Source organism: Camelus ferus, chromosome 3 (assembly GCF_009834535.1).
Source record: "Camelus ferus isolate YT-003-E chromosome 3, BCGSAC_Cfer_1.0, whole genome shotgun sequence".
Taxonomy (NCBI): Eukaryota; Metazoa; Chordata; class Mammalia; order Artiodactyla; family Camelidae; genus Camelus; species Camelus ferus.
The window spans coordinates 113,649,545-113,670,601 of NC_045698.1; the positions used below are offsets into that span (position 1 = coordinate 113,649,545).

At 50.5% G+C, this 21,057-nt stretch overlaps 1 protein-coding gene and 1 long non-coding RNA gene across 2 annotated transcripts in view; one reads left to right on the top strand and one right to left on the bottom strand.

The window, feature by feature from the left end:
* Nucleotides 1-21,057, bottom strand: part of CCNJL (cyclin J like) — a 53,989-nt gene that overhangs the window by 20,059 nt on the left and 12,873 nt on the right. The window contains 2 exon segments of the mRNA XM_032477225.1: nucleotides 7,619-7,649; nucleotides 7,651-7,833. Of these exon segments, the coding sequence (XP_032333116.1) occupies nucleotides 7,619-7,649; nucleotides 7,651-7,833 (214 nt within the window).
* On the top strand, nucleotides 1,415-5,019 carry LOC116662805. Its single transcript, XR_004318882.1, has 2 exons — nucleotides 1,415-1,524; nucleotides 4,256-5,019. It is a non-coding gene; the product is annotated as an uncharacterized LOC116662805 (long non-coding RNA).

Consider the following 21,057-nt stretch of genomic DNA (forward strand, 5'->3'; position numbering starts at 1 on the left):
TTCCGCACACACGTACCCACTACGCGCTGAGCCCGGGAGACGGCGGAGCACGAAGCAGATCAAGCCCGCACCTTCATGCTGCCTCACAGTGCCTCCCTCCTCCCTCTCTTAAAAGCAAGGCTGTTCTGTTTGTGGCTGCATCTCCAGTCTCTGGCACAGAGCAGAGCTCAAGAAACACTGAATGAATGAATGCAAGTACGTCCCTGACAGGCTGACTCAGTTCCCGAGTCCAACTCTGGACTGGAGGCGAGGCTGTGCGGTTGTTTTCTTCAGGAGGAAACTGTAAAAATGCCTCCGAGGTCAGAGGTGGCAGTCGGCCAGCTCGGTCACACACCGGCTTCCCTTCTGGCTGCGAGGACTTCCCTGTCTTAGGATGGAGCAATGGGTGTGAGGACTGCACACGATGACTCCGGCAAAGTCCGGGTTCCTTTCTGTTCCTCTTCACAAGGGACCCACATAACTTCACTGACTGTAAAAGCAGGGGCCGTGGGGTGGGGGCCCCTTGTCATGTGCACGGCTGGCATCTGGGGCCACGGTCCAGCACACGCTTCGTGCAGAGGAATGGACTTCTCCCCTGTAATGAAGGTCACTGCTTTGCAGAATGCCCACTCCCAGCTCACCAGGCTCTGGACCAGACCTGACCGGGCTGCCGGCTGCAGGAAGAGCAGAGAGCCAGCCTAACACAGAGTGTGAGGAGCAGACGGGGGGCTTGCCATCAACGTCCCAGTCATCTTCCCACTGATGTGTGAGCCAGGCTGGTCTCCTAACAGTAAGGACACTCGGATTTTCTCAGAAGGGCGACTGGCCTGTTCTTGGCACGTGCCAAGACCTGTTAGCAATGCCCGGCTTGAAGGTTGCTTCTTTAGGGGAGGGTCTTGATCTGCTTTGTGCCCCACTGTCCCCCAGGCTCAGCACATAGTAGGTTCATGTGTGTGGAATGAACCATCGCCAACGACATGGCCTGTAGACACCCCTACTGTCCACCCCCGAGTCCTCGAGGCTGAACCCAGTGTGTGGCACACGGCAGAGGTGGAATAAATGTTTTTTGAATGTTCTACCCATGTAGGGTCAAGGGCTGCTGGACCCTGCCTGTTCAATTAACCCACGCAGCTTAAGATCCCCCCTCCCCCACAGAAAAATCTCAGAGACCAGAACTCCAGCCCCTGGACAAACAGGTCTGGGCACTAGACTTGCTGCGGCAAATGGTCCGATTTCTGACATTCCAGCCCAGTCAGCTGACAGGCACTTCACACAAAATCCCTCCCCCAAATAGTTCTAAGCCTGCCAGGCCTGCAGAGATGGGGACAGGAAATGGAAAATCACCACGTCCTCACTCACTGTGCCATAACACTGGAGGTCCGAGCCCGGATCTGCTCAGCGTGGCCCTCACGTGACAGGCCACATCTTCCAGTCCGCCCTGTGCTGTGTGGCCACCGCACACACGCCATTGATTAGAGGACGCACCACTGATGCTGCAGTGGAGGAAACAATAAACTATGGTCATACGAAGTGCACACATCAAAGGTAAGACCCATCCTGGTTTCTGAAACGTGAAACCACTGCAGGGAGGAAACGCAGGCCTCCTCCTGGCCACTCTTGTGTGAGATGCAGGAGATGTTAAATTATTTCCAGCCACATTTCCTTGCAGTTAGGGGTTTAATCCTACAAATAAGTCTCTTGCTTTGTCTGAAGTGCACCCCTGAACAAGATCACGCGGAAAAATTGCCCTCTTTGCATCCGCTGCCTGCAATGGGACATTCAGGGGGATTAGGGCTGCTTTCAAGTTTCCAAAATCTCCACCGGGGCGACCCCTGCTCCCCACCCTGCTGTCAAAGAAGCTGCTTCTCAGAATTCTGCAACAGGAATCAAAGCAGGGGGAGGGGGCGGGAGGGCATAGCTCAGTGGTACAGTGCGTGCTTAGCATGCACGAGGTCCTGGGTTCAATCCCCAGTAGATCCACTAATAAAATAAAATAGTAATAATGAAGCAGAGGGAGGGGAGGGCTGCAGGGGTGAGTGAGGGGAAGTGAAGGCGGTTTACTGGGAGAAAGACCGGCCTCTCCTGGAACCTCCTGGGGCCTAGAGGCAGTGCCTTTTTTTTAGGTACCTGTCCTAAGACATGAGGCTATTGATTTCTAGCTCGAGGAGCCTTAAAAGCAATTGGTCTGGGAACTCATTCCTCACCTGGGGGTCCTGGCCAGGACACAGCAGGATGCCGGGAAGCAAAGGCTCTCCCCTGGGAGCACGGGGAATGCCCCACGCGGACAGTGATGAGGGGCCAGGACAGGGGAGGGCCTGCTCCTCCCCTCCTCTGAGGGTGTGCTGCTCAGGTGGGGAAGCAGGGTTCCAAGGGCTCCCTCGCATTAAGTTCAGAAGTTAAGAAAAAGAAAAAAGGGATCTCCTCAGCTGCTGGTTAAAACCTCTGCAAGACAATTCAGCGCTACCTACCAAAATCTTTAATGTACACACCTTGGACCAAGGCAACCCCCCCTCTGGGAATTTATCTCACAGACTTACTTCAGTGTGCAAAGATGCGGGGAAAAGGATGCTTGCTGTCATACTGTTCTTGGCAGTGAAAAAAGTGGGTGGCTATGTAATTGTCCCCTGACAGGGGAATCCCTCAGCAGATGGCAGTGTTTATAGTATGGAGAATTTTGCAGCTGGTAAAAAGAGTAAGTTAAATCCACACAGGCTGATGGGAAGGATGTGCCCTAATGTGCTAAGAAGAAAGTTCCTTTGACGTTAATCCATTTGTGTTAATGTATTCGATTCTGACCATTCGCTGTGAACACTGATCTGGTGGCTACACAACCACACCCCCAGGGGGAGAAGCAGGGTGAGGTTTCTGCGAGCCTCTGATCACAGTCGATCAACACATAACCTCTTTGGTGTATTTCTGTTTAATATACGGCTGATCCATGACCACCGAACTCACAGCCAACAGCACTGTCCCCCATTCCTGAACAAAGCTTATCTAACACGCGTGTTCTCCTAAGGCACACCCATCTCAGCCTCCCTGAACGCAGGAGCACGGCACTGCATTTCAGCACGATGGTCGGGGGTCATTTTCAACAGCAAAACCACCAACAAGCAGAAAAATGAGAAGACGTGACACTAGACAGAGGGAGAAAAGGACGCTGGTGTTAAGCAAGAGAGTGAACCCAGGAGGCAGCGCTGCCATGCTCGACCCCAGCTGGGAACACGCACGCTGGGCGACTCACATCTTCTGCTGCCCCGCACAGTGTCCATAAACAACCCCGAAAGATCCAGGAGTATTGCTTCTGGAGTTAGAAATAAATTTTAGCGAGTAGGTGCATTTGCAAGTATGGACTCTCGGAATCCTGAGGGCTGACAGTGTGTTTGTATATTATGCGCAGAACATTTCTAGAAAACACACTCGATTGAGTTTGGAAGAAGATATAAGAAACTGTTTCCAGAAGTTATCTCTGGAGAGCGGGCTAGGCAACAGGTTTTTAAATTTTATTCTTTGAATCCCATTTACAAGTGAGCATGCCATTTCTAATTTTAAAAATCTGCAGCCAGGAGATGGGCCTTTTCACAGGTAGCGCACGTGACAGGGTGAACTGACCCAGCCCTCCAGGAGACCTGTGCCCAGAGAGGGGTCCTTTCCTTATAGAACAGCCATGGGCCCACCCTCTTGCTTGACACTTCCCTCTCCTGGGGAGGAGGAGGAGGGCTGGGATGAAGGCCAGCGTCGGACACAGGCTCACCTACAAAAATCTGAAGTCAGAACTTTACCCCCAAGACACATGCACCTGTCACCCTTGGCTTCCACATTTTTCACAAACCAGAAGCCGTTGGCGGGGGGGGGGGGGGGGGCAGGACAGGGCTCACCTACAGCTCAGCACTGAGAAACCTTGTTTTCCCACAGAGTCGGGAGGGGCCTGGAAGTCACAGGGAAAGAAAACAGAAGTTTGCAAATAGAAAGTATGATGGTATTGGCATTAGGTGAAAAGAGGGGGGAAAGAGAATGGAAAAGGGAGGAAGAGAGGGAATCTGGTAATTTTGCTTACTGGGCAGTTTATCTCTGATTCATTCCCTTTCCCCACCCCTGGGTTTCTTTTCCCAATTATGGAAATACATAACAAGTACATGTAGGTCTGGAAGGATATACTCCAAACGTGGGAGTGGGATACAGGTGTGGGGGGAAACTGACTTTTTACACCAGGTGAGTCTGTATCTTTTGGATTTTGTTCTAACACTAAAAATGTATCTCATACTTTTTGTATCATCAGCATAAGGTCTTAACACTTAAGACCACGCCACCCTGGCAAAATACCACCGGCCATGCCTCTCGCCTTCCTGGCTTCCTTCCTCTCCCCCGCTCCTTCCTCAGGCTGGTCCATGCCCTGGGGCTGAGGACTCTGCACCCAGTCATCTCTGAACGGCGACAACCAGGCAAAAGCAAAACTCCAAGTTTCCTTAAAAAGTCCAACCCAGAATGACCATGATATATGACCAGTAATTCTCCTCCTAGGTTAATACCCCAAAGAAATGAAAGCAGTTGTTCAAACAAAATTCACACCCAGTATTCCCAGCAGCTCCAATCCCAGTAGCCAAAAGGTGAAAACAACCCAAATGTCCATCCGCAGATGAATGAATACACAAACTGTGGTCCATCCCCACAGTGGAGCGTTTCTCAGCCACAACAAGAACTGAAGTGCTGATTCCAACACCGACGGGCCTCGAGAACACAACATAATAGAAGCCAGACCCCCGAAAGTCACAAATTGTATGGTTCCTTTTCACACAAACAGACACAGAACAGACGGGTGGTTGCCAGAGGCTGGGGGAAGGAAGGGACGGGAAGTGACTGCTTTAAGAGGAGCACGGGCGCCTTTTGGGGTGATGGACATGTTCTGGAACTGGGGAGCGGCGACGGCTGCACACAGTGTAAATGTGATAAATGCCATGGAATTGGACACTTGACAATGGTTAAAAAGCTGGATTCTATGCTGTGATATGAATTCTACTTCAATAAAAAAAAAAAAAAAAAAAAGCAAAATTCCAAGCTGTGTGACCCTGAGCCTCTCTGAACCTGACACAACGGGCAGATGACAGCCAGACCACACAGGCCGGCTGTGAGGCTTCCAGGTGACGTGTGTGGGTAACGGCACAGGGCTGGGCGTGCGGAGAGGGACCCGCCGGTGACGAAGCTGCCGCCCGCTGGGATGCGGTTATCATGAAGCACCGTCAATGCCATCTCACCTGCAACTCATGGGGTCCCCGTGTGGCCCAATTATCTTTTTAATTAAACAACAACAAGCTGAAAGACTAAATACAGGAGAGGCGAGACTCCATTTGTGGTGTATCTATATCTAGGGTATATTTAAAGTAGGATCCTCTCCGGAGTCCAGGTAGGAAATGCAGTTAACGTGGTCACAGAGAGGCAAACGGGCGGCTCTGCCACTGGGCCACTATGGAATGACCTACAAGCTATCGCTTTTCTGCCTCCTTCGTAGGCCTGGAGTCACGGGCCCTGGGCTGGCCCCCACTTTACAGGGGCAGAGATGTGTAGGTGAGAGGGTTCCATCTGCCCCAAGCCCTTACCCAGAAGCTGCTCTCAAAACCTAAGAATGGATAAGTAAGGGCAAGGTGAACTCTCACCCTTCTTATCTGGAAATTATTTGCTATGAAATTAGCAGATCTCAACCCATCCCGAGGCAAGGTGACCCAGCCTTGTGGCTGACAGTCCGCCTGGGGAGAGGGGAGGCGGGTAATGAATAGGATTTCAGGCTGTCATGGAAACTTTTATTTCCTGGGGCCTCTGAGCATATGGCAGGTGTCCTGAAAAGTCCGCTCCTGCCGCCCGAGGCTGGCTGCTGCCCTCAGACATGTGGGGTGGGGGGCGTCTGCTTCTCCATCTGAAAGAACCCCTCTCTCTGCCCTGGCGGCGGCAGCGGCACAAAGGAGTCCCCAGGGTGCGCCTCTTGTCCCAGCTCCCCAGACAGACGCCAAGGGAGCCTCCGCGGCCCCATGGAAATCCAAGTCCCCTGCCCCCAGGGGCCGCGATACAGTCCACAGATCACAGACAGCAGGAGGCCAGAGGCCACAGCGCAGACATCTCTAGGGTCTCCTGAAATGCGAGGCTCATCTTGCCCCCCACTGAGGGCATGTGTCCAGAGCCCCCCATCTCTTCCCAAGATGAAAAGGGAGCTGTGTGCGGGTGTGGTTTAGGACACTTAAGCAGTGAGCAGACTGGACTCCCAGCAAGACTGGCTCCTCTGTATAACACAAGAAATTCAGCTCGCCCCAAGATAGAGAAAACCACAAATCAGGAGGCTGTAAACCCAAAGCAGCCAAAGGGTTTATAAATAACAGCGAGTGGAAAGTGCCAGGGTGGAAAACAAGACAGAATTTTGTCAAGACTCTGAAGCCAAGCGTCTGGAACTGGGTGATGGTGCTGGAGGGTTCACAGCTGCGTGCCAGGGACGGACAAAGCCACGGGGGGAAATGGGCACCGTCTGCTCAAGGCATCCGCAGTCATCAAGGACTGGGGAGGGTCCCCAAAAAAGAAATAGGACAACAGCACACTGTAGAGGAGACTGTAAAGTGTGAGTGAATTCGGAGGAGAAAATACTGGACATCAAGGAAATGTGACTGCTGCTAGTCACTGTGGTGTTACTTCACTCCTCTGCGTGAAGGGCAGCTGGGAGACGTGTGGGAGCCCAGCTCCGAAGGAACCCCGAGCTCCATTCATTTCCTTTAGTCCACAGACACCTTTTTTTGGAGACCTTACATCATGCCAGGCTCCCTTCCCTCCCTGAAACTCACTGCTTAGTGGGGAAGGTGGGTGATAATTAAAATCTGGGCAGAGAAACAGCATGTGCAAAGATGGGAGACAGGAGGTGGCTTGGCCGGAACCCAGGGATCGAAGAGGAGAAAGGCATGAGGTCAGAAAGGCAGGACCCTGATGGTTGGTCCTTATCCTAAAACTGCTGGTAAACCAAGGGGGATTTTTAATGACAGGGTGGCGCGGTGGACTGTGATTTAAGCAGATGACCAGAGCAGCAGCCTAAGCATGTAGTATTTCCTACTAAGGCAGACAGACGATGGTCAATGCTATGCCGTGTTTTTAGCAAAGCCTCATCGGAAGCTAAAAACTCCAAGAAACCTGTGCCCACGCCTGGTGACTACAAAATGGGTCCTGCTTGGCCCCGTGCAAGCAGTCACGTCTCTGAACACCTCTAAGAACAGTGGTTGCTGGGTTCCCCTCCCAGCACATTCAGAGGCCCTATGCCAGAAAGCAGGTGACATGCAGCTAAGACACAGGTTCTGGCATCACGTAGTACTAGGCTCAAATCCTATCTCCTACAGGCAAGCTGGGTGACCCAAGGCAAGTTTCTTAACCTCTCTGTGCTTCAGTGAAATGAGGTAGCAAAAGTATCTGTCCTCTAGGGTCACTTTGTGGATTCATTAAGATCAAGCTGCTAAAATTCTTCTCCCTTAGTCTGGTACATTATAGATGCTAAAGAAAATATTGGTTATTATTACTATAGTTCGCTTTCAGCTAAGGATGAACACAGAAGACGCGCAAAGACCACAGAGATGTGGAATGACCCAGGAGAGCCCCGGGGAAGGAGGAGAGGTCCGCGTACTTGCAAGCAGGAGGCAGGAGACGGCCACGGCAGTAGAGCTGCTTGGAGGCGGTGATGTTATAGCGATCCAGGAAGTGGTCCAGCAGGTAGACAGCCAGGTGCCGGGCGGCGGGGCAGAGCTGGCAGTGGCTGCTCAGCAGGGTCAAGATGTCGACAAAGAACCGGCGGCTCTTCAGGAGCGGGGAGTGGGCTCGGAAGGCGGGCAGCTTCAGCTCCTGGAACAGGCAGGACAGAAGTGGGGTCAGGGTTGCCTCCCGAGAGGTAAGGGGGCACCGATTCCCTCCACACCCTGTTCGTTTTCCTTCAAGTCCCCGGCTGGCAGCCCCCCAAGTCCCAGAAAGTCCTGGACCGCCTCCCATCCGCCCTCACTGAGCACAGGCTCGGGAAGTGTCAGGAACATGATGACAGGGCAGGAGGCAGCTCAAAGAAGCCGGCCATTCCCAGGGAAAGGTGGAGTGTCTGAGATGCACGAGGCCATAAAACATGTAGGCCTTGAGGTTGGAGACCCACCTCCAAATTCTGGTTCTTCTACTCAACTAGGTTGGATGACCTTGGTCACCCGCCTTCACCTTCCTTTCCTCCACAATAGCTAGAGGATGGAAGGAAAAGTGGATGTGCGCTCCCATCCTAGCACACGGCAACCTCTCGGTCCTTGGCTTAATTCCCTCTGTGGGTGGGGGACTGCAAGAGACACCGTTTTCAAAAACCTCAACGTGAAAAAAGTTGTGAAGAGCACAAAGAACTCCCCAACAGCCTTCACCCAGATTCACCAGTTGTTGACATTTTACCTTTTCTCTCTCTGCACACACACATTTTTTTTTTCTAAAAATAAGTGCTAGACATAATATGTCCCCCAAGGAGGGGACTTCTCGTTTGTAATTTATACACTGCTGTGCCATCTGAATTAAAAACCAACAAGATATTATCACCCAACCAAGATTTTTATGATGGAAAAACTTTTCTTGTATATCTATCATACTTACAATTTAACCAAAGTAGACCAGACACGATTTATTTAGGACGTGTCTTTGCAACAGTCTGTTAAATACGGGAAACTAAGGAGAAGTAAAATTGAGGACAAATAAGAAAGGAGAGGCTGGCAGAAAAGGAATAGTGAGAGCTCATGAGGGGCGGGTTCACCAGGGCAGGAGGTTAAAACAAACTGCCCGTCCTCCATATAACCCCTGTCTTAATCCTGGGGCTTCACTTAAGTAGCAACAGATCTGGGACTAGAGATGTCTGTTCATTCATTCATTCATTCATTCAAGAGATATCAATTGATTTATTTCATTTAATAAGTATCAAGTACCTTCTAAACATCAGGCATTATTCTAGGCCCTGGGGTAAAACCTGGAATGAGGTAGACAGAGACTTAAATGTACGATTAAAACTATAAAACCCTTGGGAAAAAAAATGAACAAATCTTTTTGACTTTAGATTAGGCGATGGTTTCTTGGATATGACATCCAAAGCAGAAGGAACAGAAGGAAAAAAAAAAAAGTAAGTTAGACTTCAAAAATTTAAACTTTCAGAAAGTTTTAAGAAAGTGAAAGGCCAGCCCACAGGAGGGGAGAACATGTTTGGAAGCCATATATCAACAAGAGACTCTAACTCAGAATACATAAAAAACTCCTACAACTCGGCAGCAGAAAGACAAACAACAAAATTTAAAAATGGGCAGAGGACTGAAGAGACATTTTTTCCAAGAAGATACAGGAATAGCCAGTAAGTGCATGCAAAGATGTTCAACATCAGGAATCATCGGGGAAATGCAAATCAAAACCACGAGATACCAACTCACACCCATCAGAGTGGCTATGATAAAAACAAAAACAAAACCAGAAAATCAGCAATGTTGGGGAGGATGCGCACAAGCTGGGGCCCTCATACACTGCTGGTGGGAAAGTAGCATGGTGCAGCCAACTGTGGAAAACGACTCGGCGGCTCCTCACAACGTGAAGCACAGAGTTATCACGTGGCCCAGCAATTCCATCCTTGCCCTATATACACTCGAGAAATGGAAACACAGGACCACACAAAAACTTGTTCAGGAATAGTCATATTGCGTTATTCATAAAAGCCCCCAAATGGAAACAGCTCAACCCAATGCCCATCAACTAACAAGTAGAGAAATAAAATGGAATATTATTAGGCCGCAAAAAGGAATGAAGAATTGATACATGTTGCAACATGGATCAACCTTGAAAACATGTTAAGTGAAAAAAGCCAGTCATAAAAGGCCACATGTTGTATGATCTCATTTACATGAAATGTCCAGTATAGGCAAATCCATGCAAAGAGAAAGTGGATTAGTGATTGCTGGGAGCTGGGGTGGGTGGGGAGACCAATGGGGGGACCTGCTAATGGATAAGGGGTTTCTTTCAGGGATGGTGACAATGTCCTGAAATTAGATAGTGTGGATGGCTGCACAATTCCATGAATATACAAGCAACTGAATGTATACTTTAATGGGATGAATTTATGGTATGTGAATTTTATTTCAACAAAGCTATTATTAAAAAAAATAAGATGGAGGCAGTCTGAAAAAGAAAAAAAAAGGCAGTCTGCAGACAAGAAAACTAAGATGGTACACATCATTCAATCTCATGGAGTTTATGGCCCAGTTAGAGGGAGAGTCGGCAATCAAAGGATAAGGCAATTGCAAAATTTCAAACCTTGATCAACACTACAGAGGGAGGTTGCGGGCCCTCCCTGTCTTCTCTGAGGGAGGGGAGGTCTGCCCTGTGAAAGCAAAGGCTGGTGGAGATTTCATGCTGGGACCTCTTCCCTACTGGCTTGTCCCCCGAGTTGGGGGGCCAGGACACAACCCCTCAGGAGCCCTAGAGTGGTGCACAGGGAACGTGCCCAAGGCCTGAATCAATTACTTCCTGTCCCCAACATTTATACATGAAGAAGCTGATTTTGAAAAAGTCCTGTAACCCCAGGGCTTTCCTTAACTAGCAACAGACCTGAGACTAGAGGAATTTTAATGTATTCTTTCCCTCAATCTTTAAAAAAAATTTTTTTTAAATCAAGGAGAAAATATTTTTTGGGGGAGAGAGAGGTAATTAGGATTATTTATGTATTTATGTATTTATTTATTTAATGGAGGTACTGGGGATTGAACCCAGGACCTCGTGCATGCTAAGCACACACTCTATCATGAGGTACACCCTCCCCAACCCAGAGAAAATCTTTTTTTAATAGTTTATTTTTTATTGAAATAAAGTTGGTTTACAGTTATTGTGTTAGTTTCATGGGTACAGCAAAGTAATTCAGATATGTATTTTTTTCAGATTCTTTTCCATTACAGGTTATTATAAGAAATTGAATATAGTTCCTTGTGCTGTATGGTAAATCCTTGTTTACTTATTTTATACAGTAGTGCGTATCTGTCCCTACTCTCAATTTATCTACCCCCTCCTTTCCCCTTTGGTAACCAAGAGTTTGTTTTCATGTCTGTGAGTCTGTTTTGGTTTTGTGAATAAACACATTTGTAAATTGTTTTTTAGATTCCACGTATAAGTGATATCATATAACATGTCTTTCTCTGTCTGACTTACTTCATTTAGCATGATAATCTCTAGGTCCTTTCATGTTGCTGCAGATGGAAATATCTGACTCTTTTTATGGCTGAGTAGTATTCCATTGTATAAATATACCACAACTTCGTTATCCAGTCATCTGTCGATGGATATTTAGGTTGTTTCCATGTCTTGGCTATTGTAAATAGTGCTGCTATGAACACTGGGGTGCAGGTGTCTTTTTGAAGTAGGGTTCCTGCTGGATATATACGCAGGAGCGGGATTCCTGGGTCATAGGGTAAGTCTGTTTTTAGTTTTTAAGGAAATTCATACTGTTCTCCACAGTGGCTGCACCAACTTACATTCCCACCAACAGTTTAGGAGGGTTCCCTTTTCTCCACACCCTCTCTAGTAGTTATCATTTGTGGACGTTTTGAATCATGGAGAAAATCTTGACGTCTTCAAGGAAAACACCTGGCTTCTTTGTGTATTATTCATCCCCACTGTTTGACGAAGTTATGCAGCCACCATGGGACTTCAAGCTCCTTGAGGGTAGGGGTCTGGGTCTGGGTCTGCTCTTGCTCAGGCTTGTTCTGCCAGCACCCTAGTGTGAGTAGGACATGGTCAGGTGCCCGGAAACTAAATGGTGAAGGAAGGGAGGGGGAGAAGAAAGGCGGGACTGCTGTGGTGAGAACTGAATGCCCTGGGCCCAGAGGAAGGTATGGCCATCCATGTAAAGTAGCAGGGCAGTGGGGACTTCAAGGAGAAGAGATGTACCTAGCCCAGTTCTGGAAGGATGTCTAGGAATTAACCTGTTGAAGACGCAGGAAGGAAAGGAAGCCAGCAAGTTAAAGGCCACACTGGGGTCCCGTCTGGGGAAGCTGGAGCCCTGGGAACATCCAGACAGACAGGGTGTGCCTGGACAAAGCAGGCTACAAAGGTGGGCAGAGTCACAGCCTGTACATCCTGCTAAGATATCCCCTGAGGGTAATGGGGAGCCACTGAAGGTTTTAGAGCAGGGCAATGCCACGGGCAGAACCAGAACAGCCACAGGTGAAGATCTCTCAGCCAGGCTTCCGACAGCTGGCAGCAGCAGCCAAAGTGGGAATGCAGCCCCTGACTCCCAACAACAGCCCCCACAAGCTTGCAAGCTATTTGGGTATTTCCTTTAAGCCAAGGGCTCTAAGGCTGTTGACAAGAAGCAACCACAATCACAGATCCTTGGTGTTCCATAGGCAGCAGCTGCCGGAAATTAGCCAATGACCTTTGGCCAGGGCCGCGCTGCCCTCACCAAGGCAGTTCAAAGGCCCCAAACACCAGAAGTCAGATATGCAACTTCCCTCCCAGCTCAGCCGGCCAAGCTTCACTCCCTCTCTCTGGGGATTTTCCCTTGTGTCAAGAGAAGCTCAAATATTGCAGGCCTTTTCTCTGAATACTCTCCTGCAAAAAGGGCCCACTGGCTCGTGAAGATTTTCACGGGAAGCCATCGGTGCATAAAAGAAACAGTCACGGGCCTTTGGGATGGGTAACAACAGCTCAGGAAGGAGCTAGCAGTAGGGCTTCCTGCATAGGATGGTCTCAAGCATAGACAGGCCTCTGAAAGCTGGGATGACAGCTGCCTGCCATGCTCCCGTCCCCATTCCTGCTTGTCCCTCAGGCACTGCTGTAAACGTCACTTCCTAAGAGAGGCTCTCTCTGACCCTCATCATTCCAGATCAGGAACCCCTTGTTCTCTCTCTCAGCACGCTGTTCTGTATGGACAGTTATTTATGTGTCTCTTCCTGCTAAACTCCAACTCCAGAGAACAAGAGCCACATCCTTCCTGCCCATACCATTTGCCGGGTGCCCAGTAAGTGCCTGGCCGAGGCAGGTGCTCAGAAAATATCTACATGACTGAGAAGGAATGAAGAGCCACCAAAAGGCATGGAGGAAACGTACATGCACGTTAAAACTAAGTGAAAGGAGCCAATGTGAAGTGGCTACAGACTGTACACCTCCCACTGCGTGGCACTCTGGAAAAGGAAAAACTATGGAGAGAGCGAACAAAGGCCAGTGGTCGCCAGGGGTTGGGTGGGGGAGGGAGGGATGGACGGGGGGAGCACGGAGGATTTTTAGGGCAGTGAAACTAATGAATAAGATACCGTAATGTGGATACATGTCATTCTACATTTGTCCAAACCCACAGAACGTACAGCACGGGAGAGTGAACCCCAGTGGAAGCTATGGACTTTGGTGTCCCTATGAGGTGTCCATGCAGGTCCACTGGTTGCAACAAGCGGACCAGTCTGGTGGGGGCTGTTGAAAATGGAGGCGGCTGTGCACATGGAAGGGGCCGGGGATACATGGGAACTCTGTGCACCTTCTGCTCAATACTGCTGTGAACCTACAACTGCTCTGAAAAATACAAAATCTATCCAAGAAAAATAAGAATGAACACAGGGATGTCCCTCCCTGTTCCAAGAACACCCCCTCCCACCCCCGCCACATACGGGGGAGCAGCTTGGCACAGACTACAAAGTCGGGCAGTTCTGGGGTAGAGTCTCACCTCCACTCTTTACTAACCTTCCTAACCTTGGGCATGTGAATTCTGAACCCCAGTGTCCTCATCTGAAATATGGGGCTGGCAACGCCATCATGTTAAGTATCTGGCACTTAACAGCACTCAAGCAAGTGTTAGTGGCCTTTCCCTCAAACTGGGCAATCAAACCTTGGATAAGTTAAGCTTATGTGCCTCCATCGGGCCCTGAAGGATACCTGCCTTGTAGGGTGGGATGAGACTTTCCACCCGAGGGTTTGTAGCTGGGGCTCGGGGGCCTGCCGGCCCCGCATGCTCTGCAGAGCCCCAGGGCGGAGCGAAATTAGCAGCTCCGAGCCTTCGCTTCTCCCCTGCACCTCAGAGCGGGGCGATTCTTTGGCAAATGGACAGCAATGCAGGATGCCGCCGTGCCCACCCTGTTTAGCTGAGAGTCCAGCTGACTACTCCCCTAACTCAATTAGGGGGGAAGGCATTCACTCCAAGGGCTTTGCTCTAAGGATCGCATTCTTCCCCAAGCACTCTAGACCCAAGTCAGCTGAAAGGCCACGGCAGCCGGGTGCATGAAGCCAGCCCCTCCGATGAGCGGCCTGGATTCCAGTAACAAAAGAGCAGCCTGCAAGGGGCGGCTGGCCCGGGAAGCTCTCCTGGATTAGGCAGGCACTTGGCAGGCACTCAGCAGCCGGCGGGGGCGGAAAGGGGCAGGAACTGGCCAGGCGGTGACCTTGCTCACTGCGGGGGCCAGGGGCAGCATCGATGCCGGTACCGTACCGGCACAAAGGCTGCAGGGACGAAGGGCACAGATGAAGAGGGGCGGAGTGGTCGAGGGAAGGACAGAGGCTTCCTGAAACTCTCCCTCCCCAGCTGCTGGTCCTTTATCACCTGAGCCAGATGGGAGGGCACGTGCGCCTCAGGTACATCCAGACATGAGCAGGGCACGGGGACAGATGGCCCTGATGGAGTTTGGGGTGGGGGTGGGGGGAAATCTACCTTAAAAAAAAAAATCTGCTTTTATCTCAGGAGTTTATTGTATTTTTAAAAATAATAACAATGGACTGGAAGAAAACTATTAGACAGACACTGAAATGTGACCCAGTGGTTGTCTCAGAGGGCTGGGAATCTCACGTGATTTTTACTTTTATGCTTGTCAACATCACCCAGATTTTTAAAAACATTCCGTGTACAACCACTTTATTATTTCAATTACTGCGTTTCCAGTTTGAGAAAAATGGAGAGGGTCTAGACACCCACTGTATTCATAAGGCCCTGAGAATTCCCCGGCAACCCTACGTCAATCACCGCTTTGATAAAACTAGCCTTTTAATAACCACATCCCTCCGGCCAGAGGCGTGCTCCACCTCCCACTTCATCCTCACAAGATGCGAAGACCCCACCCAGGCACGACCCAGCAGAAGTGTTCCTTTTTCCTTTTTACTAATTATAAATTCTGTGTTCACTGGCAAATTTTCAGAAGTAGAAAAGACGAACAAATATCACTTATAGCCCCTAGTGCAGAGAGAAGTATTGTTAAGTTTCATGTGGATTCCTCAGATGATTCTCTGCACCAACTTTCACAGAGCGGGACCCCCAGCTACAAGAGCGCCCCCCTCCCCTTCAGAGGGCACCGGAAACTGTCTTCAGTGGCTGTCTTGAGGTTCCAATATAAAGCTGTGCCGTGATGTAACCAGACCCCTGTTCTGCACATTTGGGCTGCATCTCTTCCTCCCGGTCTCATCAGAGACCCTCCCTGACCCCTCCTCTGCCGCAGCATCCTCCCAGTCAGCTGGTACTGCTGACTTGAGTGATCATCGGTCGCCCCACCTACAACGTGCTCTCCCAGAGGCAGGGAGGGAGGGAAGGAAGCAGGGAGGGAGGAGCCGCTACCCTCCAGGTCTCGGCCGTGCCCCTAGTACCTGGCACACAGTTAGGGCGAATGAAATTCTGTCCCGTGAGTGAATGAATGTATGAGTGAATGAATGGAGTATTCCGGGGGGTAAACACAGGTGGGAGCCAAGCAAACACCAATGGAGGGGTCCTCCCTCCACCTGTGGCCATCTCTGCCCTGCTTCCCCAGGTCTCCCTTAGCGGGGCCTGCACCCTTAACTGGGGTAGCCCATGAGGTTGGGGGACAGTCCCCGAGTGGGAAACCCCGGGGAGACCAGAAGTGCCATTCTGGGGCAAAGAAAGGCGGTGGGCGTCAAGACAAGCTTGAGCCCTTTAGAAATATTCTCCCTGCTGAGATTAAAAACCACCGCCTCCACCCGCAAGAGCTCTGCCTGAGGCTTCTGAGGCAGAAAGAGGATTACCTGAGAGGGACAGCGCTCTGGAAAGGCCAAGGGCAAGTGAGTCAAACCCCACAGGAAGCCCCAAGGCAAGCGACATGCAGAGCCACAGGGCCGCCTGGACAGGCTTCAGAGGATTCCACGCTCTCCCCTGGGCAGAGGTGCAAACACTCCACGCCTGTGCTGGGCTCAGACGTGCCTGGAACAGGGCAAGGCCAGCCCCAAGTGCAGCTCGGCAGACCCTGAGCCCACAGCCAGGACCGCCGGCCGGGGACCCCAGCCTGTCACCGTTGCAGGGCGGACGGGGGATAAAATGCAGCGTGTGCTGCCCACACACAGGTTCTGCCGGCATTCTGAGGCTTTCTTTGAAGGTCACGTGCACTGTGAAAGCTCTGCCAGTCACCCCTGGCAGCAGGGAGGACCGGAAGTCTTCATCTGACCCCTTGGTGTCCTGTGCTGTGTTACTGTCTAACTGCCTCACTAGTAACCCACTCTTCCTTCCAATCATAGCTTAAAAGTCACTTCTGAGAAGAGTGCTCCCTGATCACACCCGTGTCAGAGAGCCCCCCCGAGGATCTAGGAGTCTCCATCCATCCGTCCACCCAGCCATTCACCGTCCTTCATCCCTCGACTGTAAACCTCACAGGCAGGCAGGGACTGGGGCGCCTTGTTCCGCTCTGTGACCCCAGTGCCTGACACCAAGGACATACTCAATACCCACCCAGATCTCCCAATCTGGGGAATGGCTGATACGTGAAATGAAAGGTAAGGAAAAAATGAGTTGCTCCTGATCTTAGGTTGAATAAAACTATTCATTATAATAAACAATTCCAACTGCTCCCAAAGCCTGGTGAGGGAGTACAAGAAACTGGGGGTGCTGAATTACAGAGAAAAGAGGAAGCTCTGTCCTTGCTTTTGGGTGGCATGTACCTCAGTCTCCCCAACAGCAGCAGAGGGTTCCCAAAAAGGAAGCAGGGCAGTGTTAACAGAGGACTGGGAGCTGTAAGAATTATAAATTATGCCCTCTATACTCGGTCATTTCAAAGCTAACGTTTCCCAGTGTGAGTTCTGTGACACCCCAGTCCCTGAAGAAAAGGGTTCTGTGAGCCGTTGGTTTGGGAAACCCTGCATACTACATGGCTTCTCCCTAAAAGGAACCCATCATGTATTAGGCCATCAGAGGCCCTCAAACATCAGTTTGGGAAAAAAACGTAGTTTTGAGAAGACTCTAGGTTGAATTTATTTATCTACCCCCTGCCCCTTCTGGGGTGCAGAGTAACAGCATCCCAGAGAGCGCGTTCTGCCAAATGGTGCTTTACTTCAGGTGCTGGCAGCTGGGCACTTGTGAGCTGGGAAGAATTAAACCCCAGCGCATCTGCAAGGCAAGATTCTGGTGAAAATCCTTGGCTCAGTTCCTAATAATCTGATGCTTCTAAACTGAGGTTAATTGAAGAGCTTGCTGAGATTAAAAACCACAGCCTCCACCTGCAGAATGCCTCGGTAAGCATTTCCACAAGGCCGTGGTTATTAGGAGCCTAAGGAGAGGCACGAGAGGCCACAAACGCCAGCTCACGGGAACCCCAGGCAGCAGAGGGCTGGGTGTGCTGCCATGGGGGGTCAGGCACTGGGCCCAAGATTAAATTCCCCTACTGCCCCATCTCTTATATTATATATACATTTATAATTTTGGCAGCTTCCAATCCTCTGTCAACACAGACCAGTTTCCTCCTCGGTAACACTCTGTTGCTACTGGACAGACTGGGGCACATGCCACCCTAAGACAAGGACAGAGCTTTCTCTTTCCTTTGGAACTCAGCTCCCTGAGTTCTGTACCTCACTTCTGGTCTCCAGGAGTATTTGGAACTGCTCGTTATGACGAACAGTTTTATACGACCTTCCATTATATAAATATATGTATAATATACATATGTAACATGAAAGCTTATATCTAATTTGCCAGACACCTGCGCTCCGTGGATTCTGTCCTCTCACCCTCCAGTAGGCCCAGTATTACATCAGCATCCCAGTATTCCAGACAAGGATGGCTCAGAGAGGCTGAGTAACCTGCTGAAGGCCACACAGCTAATAAAGGACGCACCTGAATCTGCTCTTTCTGACTCTGCACTCTTAACACTATGTGTTGGGGCCCCCATGGGATAGTTCAGGTTTGTTTGTGTTTTCCTTCCAAAATAATGTTACAATTAACTGATTAGAGAATATCTTACTGCAGAAATTTTAGAAAATACGGTAAGTACAAAGAAAAGTAAAATCGCCGACAATCCCACACCAGGCGACAGCTGTGAGTACGTGCAAGTGTCACGCTGTGCCCTTCCAATCTCGTTTCTCCGCACACAGACGCCCCCGACACTTTTCCCCAATTCAGGCTCTCCATCCCCACATGCACCCTCTTGAGGCAGCAGCACTGTCTCTAACACTGATACCCGGGAGACGGGGGCACGGAAGTGCAAAGGCCAAGGCCACATTGCAGGTCAGTGGCACATCCTGGCTTGGATGTCAGAGGAGCTGGCCGGGCCTGGGCTCTGACACTGCTTCAAATGTGACAACCCAGCAGGGCTGAGCTGCTCTCTCCCACCAGTCTCTGAAAAAAACCCACTCCAGGTCTCCACCGGTGCTTCCCACCATGCTCATCCTCCCTGCTGCCAACTACTGCCTCCCCACGGAGGCTGGGCCCCCAGACACTGGGCCAGCTGCTTGGGAAACAGCTCCAGCGGTCCAGTCTGCCTGAGAACAGAGCAGCAAGACATGAAGAAACACCCTGGGTAACCAAGGTGACCAACAGGAAGCAGAGACTTGCAAATCGCAAGGGAAAAAGAAAGGTGTTGGCGTGAGAGGGGGTTGGTGGTTCTTCAGGGGCCTCAGGAGGACACACCACTGACCTGGCAGGCCCTGCAAAGCCAGAGTATCACTCACCTTCCTTCCCCTCTCGGCCCGATTGCTTCATAGAGCCCAAGGAGGCATTTTCTGTAAAGAATCCACTTCTCTGCGGGAACATTATTTCAACATTCTCAAGAGGGTGGCTTGCAGTACATGAAGCCACCACTGCCGGTGACATCCCCTCCTGCCCATGTCTGGCCTATAGCTTCCTTGCAGCACAGAGCAAGGTGGCCCTCAGCCACCCCGTCTCTCACAGGCCCCCTGAACTCCGCAAATGGCCAGAGGCCCAGCTCCAGACACACCTCCTCGTTCCCAGGAGACAGAGCCACAGGGTACACTCTGCACAAGGCCCTGCTCCAGCTGCTGGGCATCCCACCGTGGCCAGAGGCATGCCTGCCTGCCCCCTCGGTGGTACCCCTCCCGCCCCTCCCACGGAGCTCTGCCAACACCCCCATGGACAACACCCAGCGCCTTTTTATTAAATGCCCCCCCACATGACCACATCTCACCCTTCTCTCACAGCCTCCGTCACCTAGGAGGAGGGGTCATGATGTGCTCCCTTCTATGCAGGTTCTTTGCAACAGGTGCAACCCTCCTTTCCCCTGGGGTCATCAGTCCTAAGCTGTGACCTCAGAAGCCCTTCACTCCACACTTCCAGCTCCCCTCCCTAATTTCCAGGTTCCTTCTGATGGATTCTCCTGGGCACCCTGATTCCACCTTGCAGCCTGAAATGGGTGAATAAGGTCACCACCACCACTAACTCCCTGTCACTCCACTGGGACTCTACTCCCCTGCTGACCTACAGGCCAGGGTTTCTGTGACTGTGGTCAGTGGACCGCAGACCCTGGAATCTCCTGGGGACCTACTGAAACACAGAGGTCTCCCCCCTGTACTGAGTTGGATAGTGTCTCTTCCAAATGCAGGTCTACCCAGAACCTCAGAATGTGACCTTATTTGGAAATAGAGTCTTTACAGATGCAATCAAATTAAAACGAAGTCAGTTTGGATTAGGGTGGGCCCTGGTCCAATGACTGGCATCCTTACAGGGAGAGAAAACCAAGACAGACATACAGAGGGGAGACTAGGCAAAGACAAACACAGGGAGGAGGCCAGGTGAAGATGGGGGCAGAGAACAGAGCGGCGCAGCTACAAACCAGGAACACCAAGGACTGCCGGGAACCACCCGATGCTGGAAGAAGCGAGGAAGGATCCTCCCTGAGAGCCTCTGGAGGGAGCACGGCCCTGCAGACTCCTGGATTTCAAACCTCTGGCATCCAGAACTGAGAGGGATATACATTTCTGTTGTTTTAAGTCACCCTGTTTGAGGCAGCGCTAGGAATCTATCAGCCTCCCTATTTCCTGACTTACTGAATCGGATTTCCTGGGACAGAGCTGGGCACCTGTCTGAGCTTTATAAGCACTTATCTGAGCCTGATGCTCGACTATAAGCTCCACAAAGGTAGAGAGTTTGGGGGCTTAAAAATTAAAAAACAATTTTTTTTTTAAATGGAGGTATTGAGGATTGAACCCAGGACCTTGTGCATGCTGAGCATGCACTCCACCACTGAGCTATACCCCCAGCCTGAGTGTGTTGTTCATCGTTTGTATCCCCAGTGGCCAGCAGTGAGTGGCATGTGGTTGGCTGCTAAAAAAACATATATTGAATGCAATGCGTGCCAATGTTCGGGAACTTCAGCGCCTTGTCAGGATGTCAAAGAAATTTTAATAATCAAATGAGATAACGTGCATCAAACATTCAACAATGTCCGGCATATTGTGCCCAATAAACAGCTACTCCCTTAATTCAGAGGGCAGTGGGAGTCTTTAAAGATCAGACAGAAACAGGGGGGAGGGCTGCCCTGGGCCCTGGTAGGTGAATTCCTGCACTCTCACCTCCTTTCGGAAGCTGTTCACACTTTTCTAGGCAATGAGGTGTCACCGTTGGTACAGTGGTTAAGGCTACACGCTTTGGAGCCAGATTGCCTGGGTTCAAATCTTGGCTCTGCCGTCTACCTGCTGTACGACCTTGGGGAAGTTATTTAACCCTCTAAATGTTAGCATGTCTCATCTGTAAAATGGGTATAAAATGAGGGTAATTTAGTACCTACTAGAGGAGGTTGCCCGAGGACTCAGATAACGGGAGGGAATGTCAGTCAAGCACACAATAAGTATCCATTACTGGGGAGTATCACTGCTAACTTTCAC